A 16,643-nucleotide genomic window follows, 5' to 3' on the forward strand; every position below is an offset into this window, starting at 1 on the left:
ATAATCGATAGCATTTTTAGAACAATGGCATCGACGCTAACATCTACAACTCGTTCATTACCGATTGTTCCGATGCGCGGCTCGCAGACATCTTTAAAATCCATCGAACAGCTGAAAAATCGAGTCGTACTCGCAATTGCATCGACGCTAACATCTACAACTCGTTCATTACCGATTGTTCCGATGCGCGGCTCGTAGACATCTTTAAAATCCATCGAACAGCTGAAAAATCGAGTCGTACTCGCAATTGCATCGACGTTAACATTTACAACTCATTCATTACCGATTGTTCCGCGATGCACGAATCGCAAACATCTTTAAAATCCATCAAACAGCTGAAAAATCGAGTTGTACTCGCAATTGCATCGACGCTAGCATTTACAACTCGTTCATTACCGATTGTTCCGCGATGCACGAATCGCAGACATCTTTAAAATCCATCGAACAGCTGAAAAATCGAGTCGTACTCGCACTTACATCGACGCTAACATCTACAACTCGTTCATTACCGATTGTTCCGATGCGCGGCTCGCAGACATCTTTAAAATCCCTCGAACAGCTGGAAAAATCTGGAACAGAGTCGAACGAACGAACCGATTCCGTCGATCGAGTCGTACTCGATCGAACGAAACCCCGCGGATAGGCTCCGTTTCGAAACGCGCGGCAAGACTGCGTTTACTAATACAAACGTTTGAGTAATGGGTTTAATCGGGCCGATGGCGGCCACGGGGCTTCACCTCGGACGTGCAGCTACGCGAAGATAAAGCGAAAATGCAGTATGAAAGCGGTCATTCGATTGATCGTCGAATTACACGGGACGCGGGGCCGGGTTCGCGCAATTATTGACTTTCGATCGGGCGGGGTTCAACGAATCCGCCGGAACGAAATTGCCGGGCTGCGCCGTGGCGCAGAAATTGATAGCACGCGCGTGCGAACCGGACGCGCGGCGTTTCATCATTGGGAAATTAGAGGTCCGTTTGCGAGGGCGTACTTTGGCGGCGCTGCTCCGCGCTTCCTCTTCCCGAGCGACGCTTCTTTGCTGTCGATCGAGAACGGGAACGCTTGTCGCGGGGTCGACTGGTCTTTTCGTTGCTATTGTTTCATTGGTCGTTCGAGAACGTTTGCTGGCTGTTTTCGAGGTAGCCATTATTAAAAATACCGGTTGGTTGACTGTTTTCAACTTGTGGATTTATTTCTGCTTGTTTAACGGGGAAGACATTCGTTTGTTTTTCAGTGTTTTCGTTGTATTGGTCGTGAGAATGTTTTTGGTATTAGTTCTTTTAAAAATAAATTGTATAATGGTCATTTTACATGGGATATCTCGTGGCCACACACGAAAGACAGCATGACCTTTTACTTCTGTGCTGTTCTAATATATTGTACCAATATTTCTATTTTAGAATTGAATAGTGAAATTAATTGGACAAACGAATCTTATGGGCTCCAAGTGGAATATATCAATGTTATCTAATATAAATATGTAAGTTACCTGAAAGGGTTACCCGGATCGTAGCTTTATGGTAATGAATAGAATAAATCAAACGCGTAATAACGTATTACAAGTTTGAACTTTCACGCGCAACCACTAAGATTAATAACAGTTGTTTCGAAATGGTGCATTAAGTGTTAAATTTATTACTCCAGATGCATTATTTACGATGCGTGTAATTTAGATTATTACCTATTATTACGGTTATTACGTAGCATTGCGAACGATCGCGCATAAAATCGCTATTTCACACATTTTTTGACGACTGCAACAGTTTTTGATCTACCAGCTCGACGAGAAGATTTATAACTTCCTGTTACTCATTGTCGGTTGCAAAATCGTGTTAGAGAATCATTTTATCGCAAATAAATTCGGTTCGCTAGAATTATTAAAGCAGAGCGTTCATCCCGATTGAACGCATCTGCAATTCATTCATTTATTTACTCAATTCCGTGATTTTATGCAGAAGTAAAGCTGATGCATTTATTAAAATTATTTACGTAGAAACTGAACGATAAACTCGGCCATTTATATCGCTAATAAACGCTTAAAATCGCGATCTACTTTCTTTTTACGTGATTCTCAATCTGCGTCCAAAATGGCGACTTGACCATTCCGATTTCCACTTTACCAGCTCCAGCCAAGATTACACGCATCCGTCTCATTTATTGTGTAACAGGCGGCGTTTTTATTTATCGGCTGGTCCGCGGGAAATACAAGGCACGCGTTGCTCGTAAATAAACAGGTCCACCGAGTAGTGCGCGTTATAAAGATGTTACGCTAGATTTAATGGGTTGCCCCCGACAAAGGAGCCGCGCTCGGTTTCCTTTAATATCGGCCCGAACACAACTCAGCGACGCGAATGGCTGACTTTCTCGAAAATACTGCATGTTTTCGAAGATATACGCAGGTGGAAACCCGTGAAAGAGAGTGTCGCGGGGACATAAATCAGCCAGCGCGTTGATACTCCCGCCGCAGCGCGCGCGCGCGATTTTCCTTCGCCATTCTTTTTTCACCCCACGGACATTCGTTGTTCCAGCCGTAGCGTCGTTCTATAAGTAAGGTCGCTTTTTGTCCACGGTTTGACAAACCCACACGACACGTTCACGAACCAACGTTCGCACGCGATGTCTCTCTCTCTCTCTTTGTACGACTTCGATGTAGCGACGGTTCCTCGACTCGAATCAGTACAGCGCATGGTTATTTGCGATAATTTTTTTAACAGAAAAATCGACAGCATATATGTACAAAAATATTTATGGAGATTTGCAAGAATTTACTTCACGTCTCACTGAATTCTATCTCGTTACTCGATTGAAACATACGAAGAGATACAGTTAAATCGCAAATGCATCCCCTATTTCTTTAGAACTCGAAACCAGATCGATACCATTATCAGTGTACGTAATAATAAATATATATAAAACGTAATAAGCAGTACGAGTTTACAGGTACCTCGGAGAACCGTGGAAAAAAATTGTTCGCGCGAGCCTCGACATCACGGCGGCGATAGCCGTATCCAGAGCGAGTCGCGTAAAAGGCGTATAAACTTCCATTAGACGTAAATGCGGAAATCGTGAATGGTACGCGGCGCGGCGCGGAATTATCGCGAGATATTTACGATTTTGACAACAAGCACGACCATGTATCACGCGGGGCCGCCATAAATCGGCTAATCTCGGCGGCAACTCGATTCTCGGCCCGTGGAAACAACCAGCGTACACACCGCGCGGCCGTGCACGTTCGTGCACGCCGTTTACGTCGCTGCGCGATGGTTCGCCGGGAAAAATCCATATTATCGCCTGTATCCTTGACTCGTGGCACCGTGGGGCCGTGTTAAAATGCAGGCTGTTGAGGCGAGTCGAGGATGGCTGGATGGCGCTTGGCGAATTTCGTCGAGGACCGCCACGGGGGTGAAGACGACGGGTGGAGGAACGAAGCGTATCGGGCGGTCGTGTAGCTCGCGCAGCTTCCACGTCTCCGCATTATTATTTTACACACCGTTTGCGTTTAATGAGTCGAATGGAAACGCAGCGCGCGGCAATTTGCGGATCCGGATGGCGTGCCACCCCTGAGCCCGCCCTCGCGGATCGCAGTTAGGAGTGGCGGGTCAAGTGGCGGGCTTTCGTGAAATTAATGAAAGATTTTTCGCGAAGTTGCCCCGCGAGCGGAGAAAAAGCTAAGGACTGTGCGCTCGTCTTTTCAATCTTGCACCCTTCTTGTTTTTCTCTCTCTTTCTCTGTCTCCCTCCCTCCTTTCTTCTTCCGTTTTTCTACCTTTCTTGATGCTCGCTCGGCTTAGCAAGAGGGTAGAACCGTAGCTTGTTTTCTGAGACGGGTTAATTCGATGTCCAATGAATATTATCGACTGCGAGGCAGAGCTCGTTGAGGCTGCGACAGTCTTCTGAGTAAAGGGTGCGCAGGGTGGAAACGTGTTTATTCTTCGAGACGCTTATTATGAGGTTCGATTAAAATTGTGGTTAAGTTACTGAAAGGTGGATAGAAGCAATGAGTATTTCTGCAGTAACGTGTTTCAAGTAGAAGTAACAACTGGTCCCACACTATGGCGTCGAGTGAAACTTAGGTCGTTCTTCTGTGGCGATCCTCAGACACTCGTCGCTGGGTCACTTGCTGTCTCCCACAAATCCTGGCTTCGTTTTTATTGCCTATTTTTTACAATTTTTTCTAAATATCAATAAAACGAAAAATTGCTTGAAATAGTTTATTACTTCTATTTTTCACGCGATCTTTAGTGAAAACATTATTACCAGCAGTTCGCAATGTGCAGAGTGATCCTCTAGTATCAGCTTCCTGAGATGTCAGCATTGCTGTAAATGGTGAAGCGTATTTCACAATAGCGTACAAACGCGAGCAATGATTCTGGTCTTACTGAGGCCACTAACATAAACGGGTAATGGTGGTCATCCAATGAGAAATGATGGCACGAGATAAAGCCACTTTCTATTGGACACCAGCACCACACGTCTGCGTTACTGAAGCTACTTGGAGCGGAATTATTGTTCGCGTTTCTACGTTCTATCTTTTTTAAAGTAATCTCGTTTTCAAAAGAATGTCGTTAACCGATTGGCACGAAGAAGATCAACGTTTTATGATAAAAGTGCCGCGGTCGTACTATTATAAAACTCAGGATCGTGGAAAGTTCCTCAATAACTCATTTCTTCTAAGGTTCCAACCAAAAAGGGGCTAATATTGATATTACTTGTTCCAGTTGCATAATTCATGCTGTACGAAGATCTTATTCATATCTTTCATCCATTTGGGTCAGTCTTGCCTACCAATGCCATTTATTCCCTCTAACGGATTAAAGAATGAGTCTGATAAAAGATTCGATGAAAAGACAATGTTTGAGACAGTATGCGCCCTTGCATTTCAATTCTTTAATATTCCATACATATAACGTCTAATTAACATTTACAGTAAGTTCGCAAACGTGACACGTTAAAACAAAATTATATTCAATTATCTTCGTTACTTTACTACGTATGTAAGCAAAAATGGAACGTGAACGACCAAAATATACCACGACAGAGACAGCAGCGAGCTGCCAGTCTCGAGTAAAATTCCGCAGACAAACGCGACTCCATCCTTCACCCCTTCTAATAGCTATCGATTCCTACGGATCGCGCGGAATTAGGTCTCGGATTTATTATCACAGTTCGTGCCGGCAAACCGTACGTGGCCCCGCGATGCGTAATTGGCTCGCTCGCGATCACGCAGCGGCGGTATTTTCAAGACTGTTACCATTCTGTTCTCCGTTCAAACACGGGAAGGCAAGCTGGCGCGGTAACAGCGTTCAGAGGCTACGCGTGGTCCATAATGGCGGCGAGCAACGTCCGCTCGGAGTGGAAGAGAACAGAGCAGGGACGAAGAGAGAAAGGGAGAGGCTTCAGGAATCGAGGACGAAATAAATGAAATCGGCACGATTCAAAGAACGCCGTGTTGTCGAACGGCTGCGCCGCGGCGCAGTCTGAGGATTAATTAATTAAGCCGATATTGCGAGGTTGCCGGCCGTTGTTCGATTCCTCGAAAGTCTCGTAAATATTTATCGGCGCCGCTTTATGGCTACGGCGCTTCCATAAACTGGTTGGCGTAATGCTCGATCGCGGGAACCTTTTTCCTTGGTGCGTCGGGCGCCACCAGTTGAACCGACAGATACATTACCGCGGGTTCTACGGGAAACTCGTGCCAACTTTTCAGTAAACAAGATGAAGCCCTGTCGATGTAATTGTCCCCTTGGTTTTAAACCTTTGAGGGACACTGACGCATATGTGCGCACGTTTAGAAAAGTATCGTTGACGTTCGATTAATGAAGCACCAAGTGTGTAATGTGTAGGCGGTTTTTTAATGGTTTCATCTTTAAGAACGTTTCAATCTGATGTAGAATAAAGATCACGCTAGCCGCATGATAAATCAGAACGAACTTCCGGCGAAGCTCAATATTTACCTTCTGGAAATCGGCAATGGAGATGTGCCGGGTTCGACCGAGCGGCGTTTCGCCTTCTCCAATCAAACGAAACGTTCGTGGCTTACCGTGCTTTGAAATTTGCGAGAACCACCCCCCCCCCCCCCCCCCGTTCGCCCCGTTCGTTCGACTTCCGCTAGAATATTCATGTTTCCCGGGTGCAACGGTAACGCTTTCCCCGCCTGAATTCTTTGCCGCCTCTGCATCGAATTCAAATGATTAGTTAGCGAGGGCCCTCACAATCAGCGACGCGGTGCTCCGCGAGCGTTCTGAGCGCCTTGCAAATTTTGCCGCGTAGAATCGTCGACTAATCTGAGTTTATTTCTCATCTCCGCTCGAGAACACCGATTCCCGTGGCATCGAGTCAGATTTATGTGTGATTTAAGATAACTTCTGAATGACTAACGCAAAGCCCACTGTTCCATCAAATTGTCGGGCGCAGATCTCGTTTCGACGTGTTCAAGAAAGTTATCGATAGTCAGTAATATTTCCCGCGATCGTATTTCGCGTTGCCAGACGGAATAATTTTCGAACGTCCGCGAGAAAAATTCATTTCCCGAGGTATCCTTCTGACAAATTCAGCCACTTTTTCCTTGCGGATCATATTTCTCTTATCACGAAATAGTGCACTACCTTCGCTGATTTATAGACCTCGTGGTTCTACAGGAGTTCCCATCGTTGTAGTGTTCCTGAAAATACAACCTTATACACCATTTAATAACCTACCATTACATTAAAAAGTAAAACATGTGTGTATTCGCACATCTGCTATATCTACAAATATTTCGTAAACGAAAAACAAAATTAATTTAATAATCGACGCAAAGCGACGTTCTCCGCTTTCGAGACCTGTCAACCGACAACTGTGCGAACAGAGCGTCCCCAAAAAATGACTTCACTGCCTCCATTTTCACCGCATTAACCGATGAAATTTAATATTGACCGTAGCAACCATTCGAACAATATTTCTCCATAACGTTTCATTAAACCGTATCATTAACCGGCAGTTATTTCACGGGAACAAGTTACACGCGGCGTATAATTATCGGTGATTATTGTTTGTCGCGCGGGCGACGAAATCCCGGGGCTCGTTTTAGGTTCGACGTTTTGTAATCCGATTTAGCCGGGCGCGGGTCGAGACGAATTTAAAGCCGTAAATGGGAGAAAATACGAGGACATAGAAGGGTGCCTTATCCCCGTCGTTCCCAGGATTACATCGCACGGTAACGTTTTACATCGTCCGAGGGAGCGACGATTATAAATCCGCGCCTTTTCGTTGCGCGGTGGCCGCCGATAAAAAGCAACCCCTACGTTGCGCCCCTTCGCTCGCGAGCTGCACGCACGCCGATCGGTCATACGAACGCACCTGCTCCGGAAATGATTATTTCGCGTTATTTTCTTGCTCACAAGAGGTGGAATCGATTCAATTTTAACTAACAAGCGTTATCAACCACGGCTCCCTTGAATAACACGATTCTTGAACATCATAAAATGAATTTTGCGATGAGAACGCAACAATGAAGAATAAAATTACGCCCACACTAATGTTTTCACTGCAATTTAAAAAAGTAAAATTCAAATTTCTATGCCTTTATGATAAAATTATGGTAAAATGTTTACGATCAACGCAAAGACTACCTTTCGATTTTCCTACGAATCAGAGCGAAATTCTCGCGATATGGTAATTCATAGAAGCAGCACGAAAGGCACTCAACAATTCCTGCAACTTCATTGCAGCAAGCTTTATCCTTCGATTATGCGAGAGAGAATAGACGGGATTTCAAATCGCTCATCCGAGAGGAGGGAAATCGGGGAATCATTGTTACTTCGCAATTGAACCGCACGGATTGGCCATTCTTCTTCGAAGTTATGAAGTTATATGTAGGAACGTGGATAATATTAAATAATAAAATTGTATTAACGACGCAAAAAATCCTTTCTGCCTTTGAAGATGAGATTAGAAAAAAACTTGGTGGCTCTAACGATAAAAATGATACGCAATTAACCCAATATCAAAAAAGAATATTTACAAATGAACAAAAATTACAAGGATAAACACCAGTAACATCAGACTCTTCGTCTCGACGAAAATCTCCGTAGCCTCGAAGGAAACCGAGCCAATAAGCCGTTAGATTTCCCCCAGCCATTTTGTCCATCGCGTCGATCAAACTCCAACAAGTGAAGGGTACGGAAATTCTCGATACGTCACACTGCATGCATACCAGATCGAATATTATTCGCTCGAGTTTATTTCCACGGAGAAGGGCGGCTCGAAAGGGGATTGAAACAATCCGCAGCGGCCGGCGGAGCGGCATTTAATTATCGATATTAATGAACCGAATGAGGAGCGACAATAAAACTGAAAAGACGCGAACGAGCGGGCGAGCGTGCCGGTTTTCTATTAATTAAAAATTCCCATTCCTGCCCCGCCTCCTCTCCGGGGCGAAATAATGCCCCGTCTCGATAATAGCCCGCGAGTCAGCACCGGAAGGGGTGAAAGCGGGTCGATGAAGCCCGCGTCCGCCGATATACAAACCGATAGACAGCAAGTAGGTCAGAACGAGTCGATTCTGTCGTTTACCGCCGTTCCGTCAAATTCCGCGAGATTAATTCGCTAGCTGATGCCTCGGAGTCGATCGCTCGAACTGTTACGACCGCGCGAAAGGGTGGACGTGTCGCGACGCGTGTTGCCACGTGTGCACGCACCTGTAGACGGATGCCAATGAAATATTTTTGTAACAGAGAAATATCAGGGTTTATGGATGTTTGTCCATTGATACCATTGTAGACGTTTGAAATATGTACGTGCTATGCGATGGAACTGATTGCTGGGAGGGGTGGGTTATGGGTCTTCGAGGATTTTCTGTGCAGAATGTTACGTACTTCTGTGCGATGGCTGACAGATAAATGGTGGAAATTGACATGCACGTGAATTTTGTAAGAAATTAATGATGACGGTTTTAGTATGAACGTTTTTTTTTTTCATCGTCGACGATCACCCTTCGTTTTGTATCGTGCGAAACGATTTATACAACTTCAAACTCTGCACTTAGAAAAAAGAAATGGATCTAGAATGTGATTTCTGATGGATTTACGACACTGACGAAACGTAGTCACCCAGTATGCGGAATTTTATACATCGATCAGAGTTTCAACAGTTAACGCTCTCCCCTAGTGTCGCACCTTTGCAGATACGCCATCGTACGAGTCGATCCACGTCAAGCGGATCGCTTTCGTGCTTGATACCTAGGATTTTGTTCAAATTGATATTTATTGCAGTCTACGTCAAAGTAGAAATGGAGAGGTTAAACCGTCATTTTGTTAGCTTTCACATTGCCAAACGGAATATAGACATTCGAATTCGACCGTTTTATATTTAAATTAATAAAAAAAAAAATTGCAGCTGAACTTATAAATATGTCTTATAAAAAAGATTAGCTAATTTATTCCTAATCCGTTTCATTAATGAAACATTCCGTTCGCAACGTCCTCTCAAACGCCAAAATTGTATCCGACACTTAAGAACGTTCGTTCTTGAGCAGTTTTTAAGGTTGCCCGCAGAGTTTGCCGCTTCGATCGTTTGGAAATTTGATTTTTCCGCTCGTTTCTCTTCAATCGCGAGCCGTTCGTGCGTCAAAGAGGAAATATGTCTCGATCGTTCCACGCGAGATTACTTATCGGCCGTATTGGCGGGTGGTGTTTCTCATCCGCGCGGTCGTGCATTCGAGAATCGTTCGTCGTCTAAACGCGAGCCGTGTCGACGCTTAGGCAGCGACGATTGCCTTTCATCGGCCGCGTTTTACCAGGATAAAACGAGTAATTAGCCGTAATTAGTTGTTCCACTCTGAACCCCGTCCGTCAGCGGGCCGTAATCCGATTTTCCGGCCGGCGGCGGACGTCGCGGAATAATCGAATCCCGCGCCTCGAATGGAACCCATTAATCGACAGTGGGGCAATGTTCGATCTTATTTCCCTTCTCCCCGCCTTTCTTCGCGCATTTCCAACGCTTTTCCTGTCCCGTCGCCGTCACTTCCCGGAAGCTCGTTCGTAATAACGACGTTTCGAAGGTGGCTACGAGCGGCGAGTGTACGCGTAATCGCACCGGCGAGCGCCACCCCCTTTTTTCTATCGCAGCCGCGTAACGAAGTATAGAAAGAGTGACGATGTTGTTGCGAGAGCCGATTTCGCTTATGTAAATCGCGAGACAGCCTGGCTTCCACGTAGAAAAAGTTTAAACTGCGCATGGAAACGTACGCGCGATTTGTTTGTTCCCCTGTTCGTCCCTTTTCCGACCCACTTTCGCTGCTACTCCTTCGCAACCCCTTTTTCTTGACCTCGAACAAGTCGTTACTTCGAGTAGGCGTTACGTGAACGCTGAAGGGAAGACGGAACGTGTACATCTCGCTGACGATGGACACTCTAGCCGGAAGTACTTCGTCTAGCGATATTTTTCGAACGACAGCTCTGGCCGCTATAGTAATTAAAAAAGTTTGAAACGGGGCGCAGTTTCGGCTCTGACGCTGTCGTCGTTTCGATTTTGTACCGGCTCAGTTTATTAGCGAGAGATTCTCTATGGGTTTTTATTCCTTCGTCGATTGAATTGAATATTAAACATTATTTAAATGGACGATTGAATTAATGTTCGTATTTGGCGTTAATTAATTGTCCATTTTTGCGTGACGATGCTTGATTTTTCGTAGACGATATGCGAAACGGCGGTGTACGCTTTCCAGCGAAGTCGCTTTTTGTTCTACAAAGATTTTTATTTGAAAGGAAATTTATGTTGCTCCAGCTCACCCTCGCAACCATTATGTATTTAGTAGAGCGAAGGGTAAGCTACAGTCCGCTGAAGTTGTGGCCCGGGAGGAATAGTATAAGTGGACACGGGGGTTGTTTCGCGTGGAAAAATAAGTCGGGAATAAAGAGCGCAACTTTTTCGTTCGAGATCTCGTGTTTTTCGAGAATATTCCTCGAGGACGGGTGCACTTGTCAACTTCTGACTGAGCGCAACGATACTCGAGCGCGTGCATCCTCGACAAACGTCGGGGGAACTCGATTCTCTCGAAAACGAGGAAATTGTTACTCTTTATTTTCGATTTACTTTCTCTATGGAAAGTATCTTTGACGCAATTGCACTAATAGGAGGCTGTCAACTAACTGACTTAACTTTATATACGAGAAAAACATCGCTAACATCGTTGATTTGGTATCAAAGGATAGAAATCAAATAAAATAAATCAAAGGATAGAAATTTTCACTAGTATCTGTCCACCATAAAATTGCTACGTTTATAACCAGAAACATATCCACGAAATACTAATTTCAAAAAGAAGAAAAAAATGATTTGAAGACAGTCGACATTTCGAGAGCTCTCGAAATTCACTGGAAGCGGATCTAATTTACCACCGCATCGTACCACTTGACACTTCTAATTTCCACGTACCTTCGATCTGCCTGATTCTGACACGAATGCTGTTTCAGATTTTTAAGGTCGCCTCGATGGCTAGATCGGTGGTTCCTCGCCAAGTCTCGAGGTGTGCGCCAAATTGAACGTTTTCTCTCTCTCTCTCTCTCTCTCTCTCTCTCTCTCTCTCTCTCTCTCTCTCTCTCTTTCACTCCGTCTCTTCTTTTTGTTTTTTTTTTTTCACTCGCTTCCAGATTACACGGATGCCCGTTCCGTTCGACGCCAGGCGCCGAATTGCCTCCGCCACCGGAGGTACACGTTCTCCCTGATCTTTCTCCCTTGCACCACCGTGTGTTGCGCTTTTTCCGGCGGCGCTTAACGCGGAACAATCGGAACAAATGATTTCGAAGCTCTTCTCTTGAGGATCAAGCCAGCTCGTGACAAAGACTCCAGTTCCACGGATCGAAAATCCAGCGTCGAGCGCCCAGCGAGATATTCACCCTTCGAGGGTGAATGGGTGGAAACCGGCAATTGTCTCGAGTTTCGCCCTAATGCAAAAATTCTTAGAGCAACTTTCGCTCGTTTAATAAGATTAGACAACACACAGCAGCTAAACAGTTCACAGGTGTCCAAATAAAACACAATTTTATTAATCCCACGTAGAGATTTGGTACTACGTGATTAAATTACTTTCATTTTCTGACTGAATTATACGAATAATTTGAGAACAATGGCTTGATTGTAGATTTTCTGTTCAGAAAATCTGATTGCAAATGTAAACGAGCATTATTTTGTGGGAATTTTAGCTAAATACGAACTACTATCGAAACTAATATTCTGGTATCTACATAATAATTTGAATATCGTAATAGTCCATTTGCGTGTCGATTAAATCGTATCTGTTTCATTTAACATTACGTACCTGCGAAACAACATACTTTTCGTACAGATAAATTCGATCTAGAGATTCAACAGAGATACAACAACGTTCAAATTATTTGAAATAATAGTGTACTTTATTTGAAAAATAATTCCATGTTTCTGCACTAGAGTTACATCTGCATTTTATTCGAAGAAATAATTTCGAACATGATATATTTGGGAACGGAAATTGAGAAGAAAATTATTAAAAGGCAAACAGAATTTACATTCACGACGGAATTATTGCAATATGGCCGCTCATTAAGTCGAACAATATGCGTTCGCGATTGATCTCGTTTAAAATTATTATTAAATTGTTTGATATCGAAGTAATATATTTTCTTCGTTAAATCGCTTCAACCGTACCCCTTTAATGAATGTTCGTTACTCACTAATAATAATACGACATCATTGTTGCACATTACTGTTGCTTATTTGTGTCGATATTTTAATTGGAATTTTCAATATGTCAATCCTCGTTCCTTATTGTAATTTCAGGTAAATTTTACTCGCGACTGTTATTAAATGCCTTATAGGACGCGCAAGTATTATCTTCAATATGGAATAATAATTTAATGCATTCGCAAGTCGAGGTGATAAAATTGTAGAAGATTATGCCTCGAAGATTCTTTAAAGTAGGATTCAAAGAAAATAGCGATTTCGCGGAATCTTATAAATTAAACGGAATGTCAAAACGTACGCAAGTCAGGGTACATAAGTAGGACAAACAAAGTAGCTAGTAGTCGGTCCAGAGTCAGCAGTCAACAGTTAAACATGACTGGGTCGGATGTGCACGGAAGGGAGGATACTGTCTCGCTCTCCAAATATTGTTTGGAGAAAATTGCCTGCAGCCAAATATCATTTAGGAAGCCTGAATATTTTAACCAATTTCCGTCTGGCAGCTGCATATAGAATACCATTACGAGTGTATATTTTTAACTTCAATCTTTTATTTCCTCTGTAAGAGGCAAAGTAGCGTAATATTAAGGCGAGTGAGATATCATGAAGTTTATATCGAATTACGGATTTGTTGCGTAAATTTAACTGCTGTTTAATTAAACGACCCAGTAAATGTTTAGACATATTTTGTACAATTTTTTTTCTTAGGTCTGCGTAAAAAAAGGTTGCGAATAAATTTCTACGTTACTTTTGCAGATCGTGCCAGACAATACGATGCATCATGGCGTCAAGCGATCGATCGGATCTTCGAACATTTATTCGCAGGTAAAAGAGTTTACAGATTCGAGTCTCTGATAGTCCGTGTACATATTCACGTTAATCAAAGGCATACTGCTGTAATCGTAAATTAAAAGCAGCATTATCTTGAACTGTGCAACGTGAACGCTTCTCGTCACACTTGAAACACAAATCTGCACGTGTGTGCGATCTTAGAATCCTCATAACCACCTCCAATCGCAACGGGACATTAGAAATAGAAATCAGTAGTGGACTGAATAATTTTGCAGAGAGGCGATGCACGTACCGCGCTTAAAAAGAGAAAATTCCCTTCGGATACTCCAATTTTTCTTCGAGTCTCGTTTCTCGCAAAGGAAACATTCTTATCATGCCTCCTCCTCTGGAAAATAAACGTTTCTCTTTGAGCGGGGGCGCAATTCTCTTGCAATTTTCTCTCGCTCGTTTCCTATTGGAAGATCAACATTATATTGAACTATTAAACGCACGTACAGACAACATTTAATGATAAGTAAAGGGTGTAGCGTTTGGTAGAATTTGAAACGTCCTCTCTCTCTCTCTCTCTGTGAATTATTCTTTAACATTTCGTTGTACTTGGAAACCCTCGCTCGAGGCAGCGCGATACGGAATCGAGACTATTTGTTCGCATTCTAAAAGGACTTGCGTAGAGTAGATCTGGGTTTTTTAACTTTCTTGTGACGTGGGTGCATTCGAGAATGCAAAAAGTAGTGACAAGTGCACGCAGTGACGACTACTACATTACTAATACAACAAAAACGATAATTTCTCATTATTTCAACACTTTGCCACAGGCATGTAGCTCCAAGCTCTACGAATTAATCCTTTCACCGCGATAAATATATATATATATATATATATATATATATATATATATATATATATATATATATATATATATATATATACGCGCTACATTACTCTTTAAAAACGCAGTTCTTTAATTAACAGTTTCACAATCGTCGCTGTATACAGCAGGCATAAATTGTAGAGCATACGAATGAAACACATTACTGGATTTAATTAGACGAAACTGCGAAAACGATCGCTCACGGTCAACGGTTAAATCTCATCTCGTCCACAGACTTAACCTTTGCCTCTCGCTTGGCAAAAAGAAGCAACGCTTTCCATTCGCGAGATCAGAAGCGCACAACCTCTGAGCGAACATCATCGCGCCACGTGTTGCGCTTTCTCTTTCAAACAGCGTCTCGTTTGAGAGGATGTCCATCCGTCTCGATCGCAGACGAGTTTAGGTTCGAACGAGCTTTGATAATTATGAACAAATGTCGATTTTACAACGTGGAATTTGTCCCGTTTGAACGTGGCGAAGTAAACGTGACGATACTGCAAAACTTCATTTCGTTTCAACGTTTCCACCGATTTTTATTCGCGTGATATCACACTTCGCGTTTTTCACGCGTATCGCATCGCAAATAATTATTAATTTTCATTCGCTACGCAATTGAAGTCAATTTTTAACGTCCAGTAAAATATTCCCATCGACGGCGTAACAATGTGTACCCGCGTGAGCAAACAAATTAATTGGAAAATGGTGGTGTTTAAGTGATAATTTAGTAGGATCGTGTAACGTGTATCCTTTTTATCGATTCGACAATTTTTATATGTATTTACGTTATTTAATGAACGATTCATTGTGCTGTAACCCGATCTCTGAGGAACGTGCCTGGAACGAAAGGTGGCGAGCGTCTGAAATGTTTAAAGCAATCGAGAAATTCGACGCCTCCACGTTGCACGAGGCCATCCTGCATAATTAATGCAGGGTGCGAATCGCACCCATGAATCCCCTCGTCCTTCGACGTTTTACTTTATTCCTGCATTTCGAATTGAAATATATTGTTCTTGCTTACCTGGAATAGTGGCGTTCCCTGCGTTGGCGCCACTGGGTGTGGTATTTCATAGCGTCACCACTTCACCCTCACATGTATTATATAAAATGTTTGCTCGTGGCTAGAAAACGTGGATTCTAGAGTTTACAGAGGATGATATTTGTTGGTATTAATTTATATATTGGGAATCGTACATATATAATTTTTTAACACGCGTTTGAGAGCATTGGGTGTCACTCCTTTGGTGGTAGCACCCTGTCATGCACCCTTGCGCCACCTTGACACCACCAGCTTGAAAAATAATTTATTATCAATCATTTTATGTATGAAATTATAAAACGCAAAGAAATAGTAATGTTTTAATTCGTTTGCACTTGAGATCATCAACGAATACTATTTAATATGTGTATTATGTTTTATAGTGACAATCAGAAGATGTGATTTCATATGTGATGGAATATTTTGCCTAATCGATATAATGAAGACTTTATAATGCATAATACGCATAAGAATACCAAAATTATTACTATTTTCTCTCTTTTCTTTCTCTCAAACAATGACTGTAATGCACTCGACGCTGACACCGACCATCCACGTTGCTCAATCGCGCGTTACGAAGCTTCGCTGACGTGAATAAACAACGACTGGGTATTGTTAAAAAAAGAGAAAAAAAAAATGCAGGCTTTTCATTCGGATATCTGTGACTCGTCACGCGTCGCAGCCGTCTCGCACAAGTGGCGTTGCGTTTCACAAAAGCGTGAAAACGGAGCCGCGGGGGTGGTTTAGGTCCGCAATCGAATCGCTTGGAAATTCTAATCCAAATTTCCCAGCCGACCGAGCCGAGCGTTCCGCGATCTCTTTAAACAGAAACGCGGTCCACTAGTTCTCCGTTTCCTGAAATCCACGAACGTTTCATCTGTTTAGCGTTTCAATTCTCTTTGCATTAATCAAACGCCGTTGAACTCGTTGGAGCGCGTGGAACGCGTCGATAGAAGCCTCCATTGAACGACGTTCCTCTTTTAAATATTAACCTGCACGGTTCAAAGAACTTTTAAACTATGCTTTTAATACGAAATTTCTATGGTTTTCAAGAGGAAATATAACGACGACTTAACTTTTATCGTACGTGCAATAGTTCGCGAAATTTCAAAGACAACTTTCATTTTTTTAATAAATTTTTCTTATAGTAAATCGAAAGAGTATTAAATTCCATGTAGAAAAGTGTACGCGTATGTTGATCTTAGATATAACGTTTAACGAGATATTTTAAGATGATTTGTCGAGATTA

General features: G+C 42.9%; 2 protein-coding genes across 3 annotated transcripts in view; one reads left to right on the plus strand and one right to left on the minus strand.

Moving 5' to 3' along the window:
* The window catches only part of Ikkbeta (inhibitor of nuclear factor kappa B kinase subunit beta), a 575,876-nt gene that overhangs the window by 407,823 nt on the left and 151,410 nt on the right, over positions 1-16,643 (minus strand). The gene's annotated exons all lie outside the window — the stretch shown is intronic.
* The window catches only part of LOC143433363 (uncharacterized), a 310,410-nt gene that overhangs the window by 262,391 nt on the left and 31,376 nt on the right, over positions 1-16,643 (plus strand). For both annotated transcript variants that reach the window (XM_076910695.1, XM_076910696.1), the window contains one exon: positions 13,452-13,520. In XM_076910695.1, the coding sequence (XP_076766810.1) occupies positions 13,452-13,520 (69 nt within the window). The remainder of the gene's footprint in view (positions 1-13,451; positions 13,521-16,643) is intronic.

The sequence above is a fragment of the Xylocopa sonorina genome, chromosome 2 (assembly GCF_050948175.1).
Source record: "Xylocopa sonorina isolate GNS202 chromosome 2, iyXylSono1_principal, whole genome shotgun sequence".
Classification (NCBI taxonomy): domain Eukaryota; kingdom Metazoa; phylum Arthropoda; class Insecta; order Hymenoptera; family Apidae; genus Xylocopa; species Xylocopa sonorina.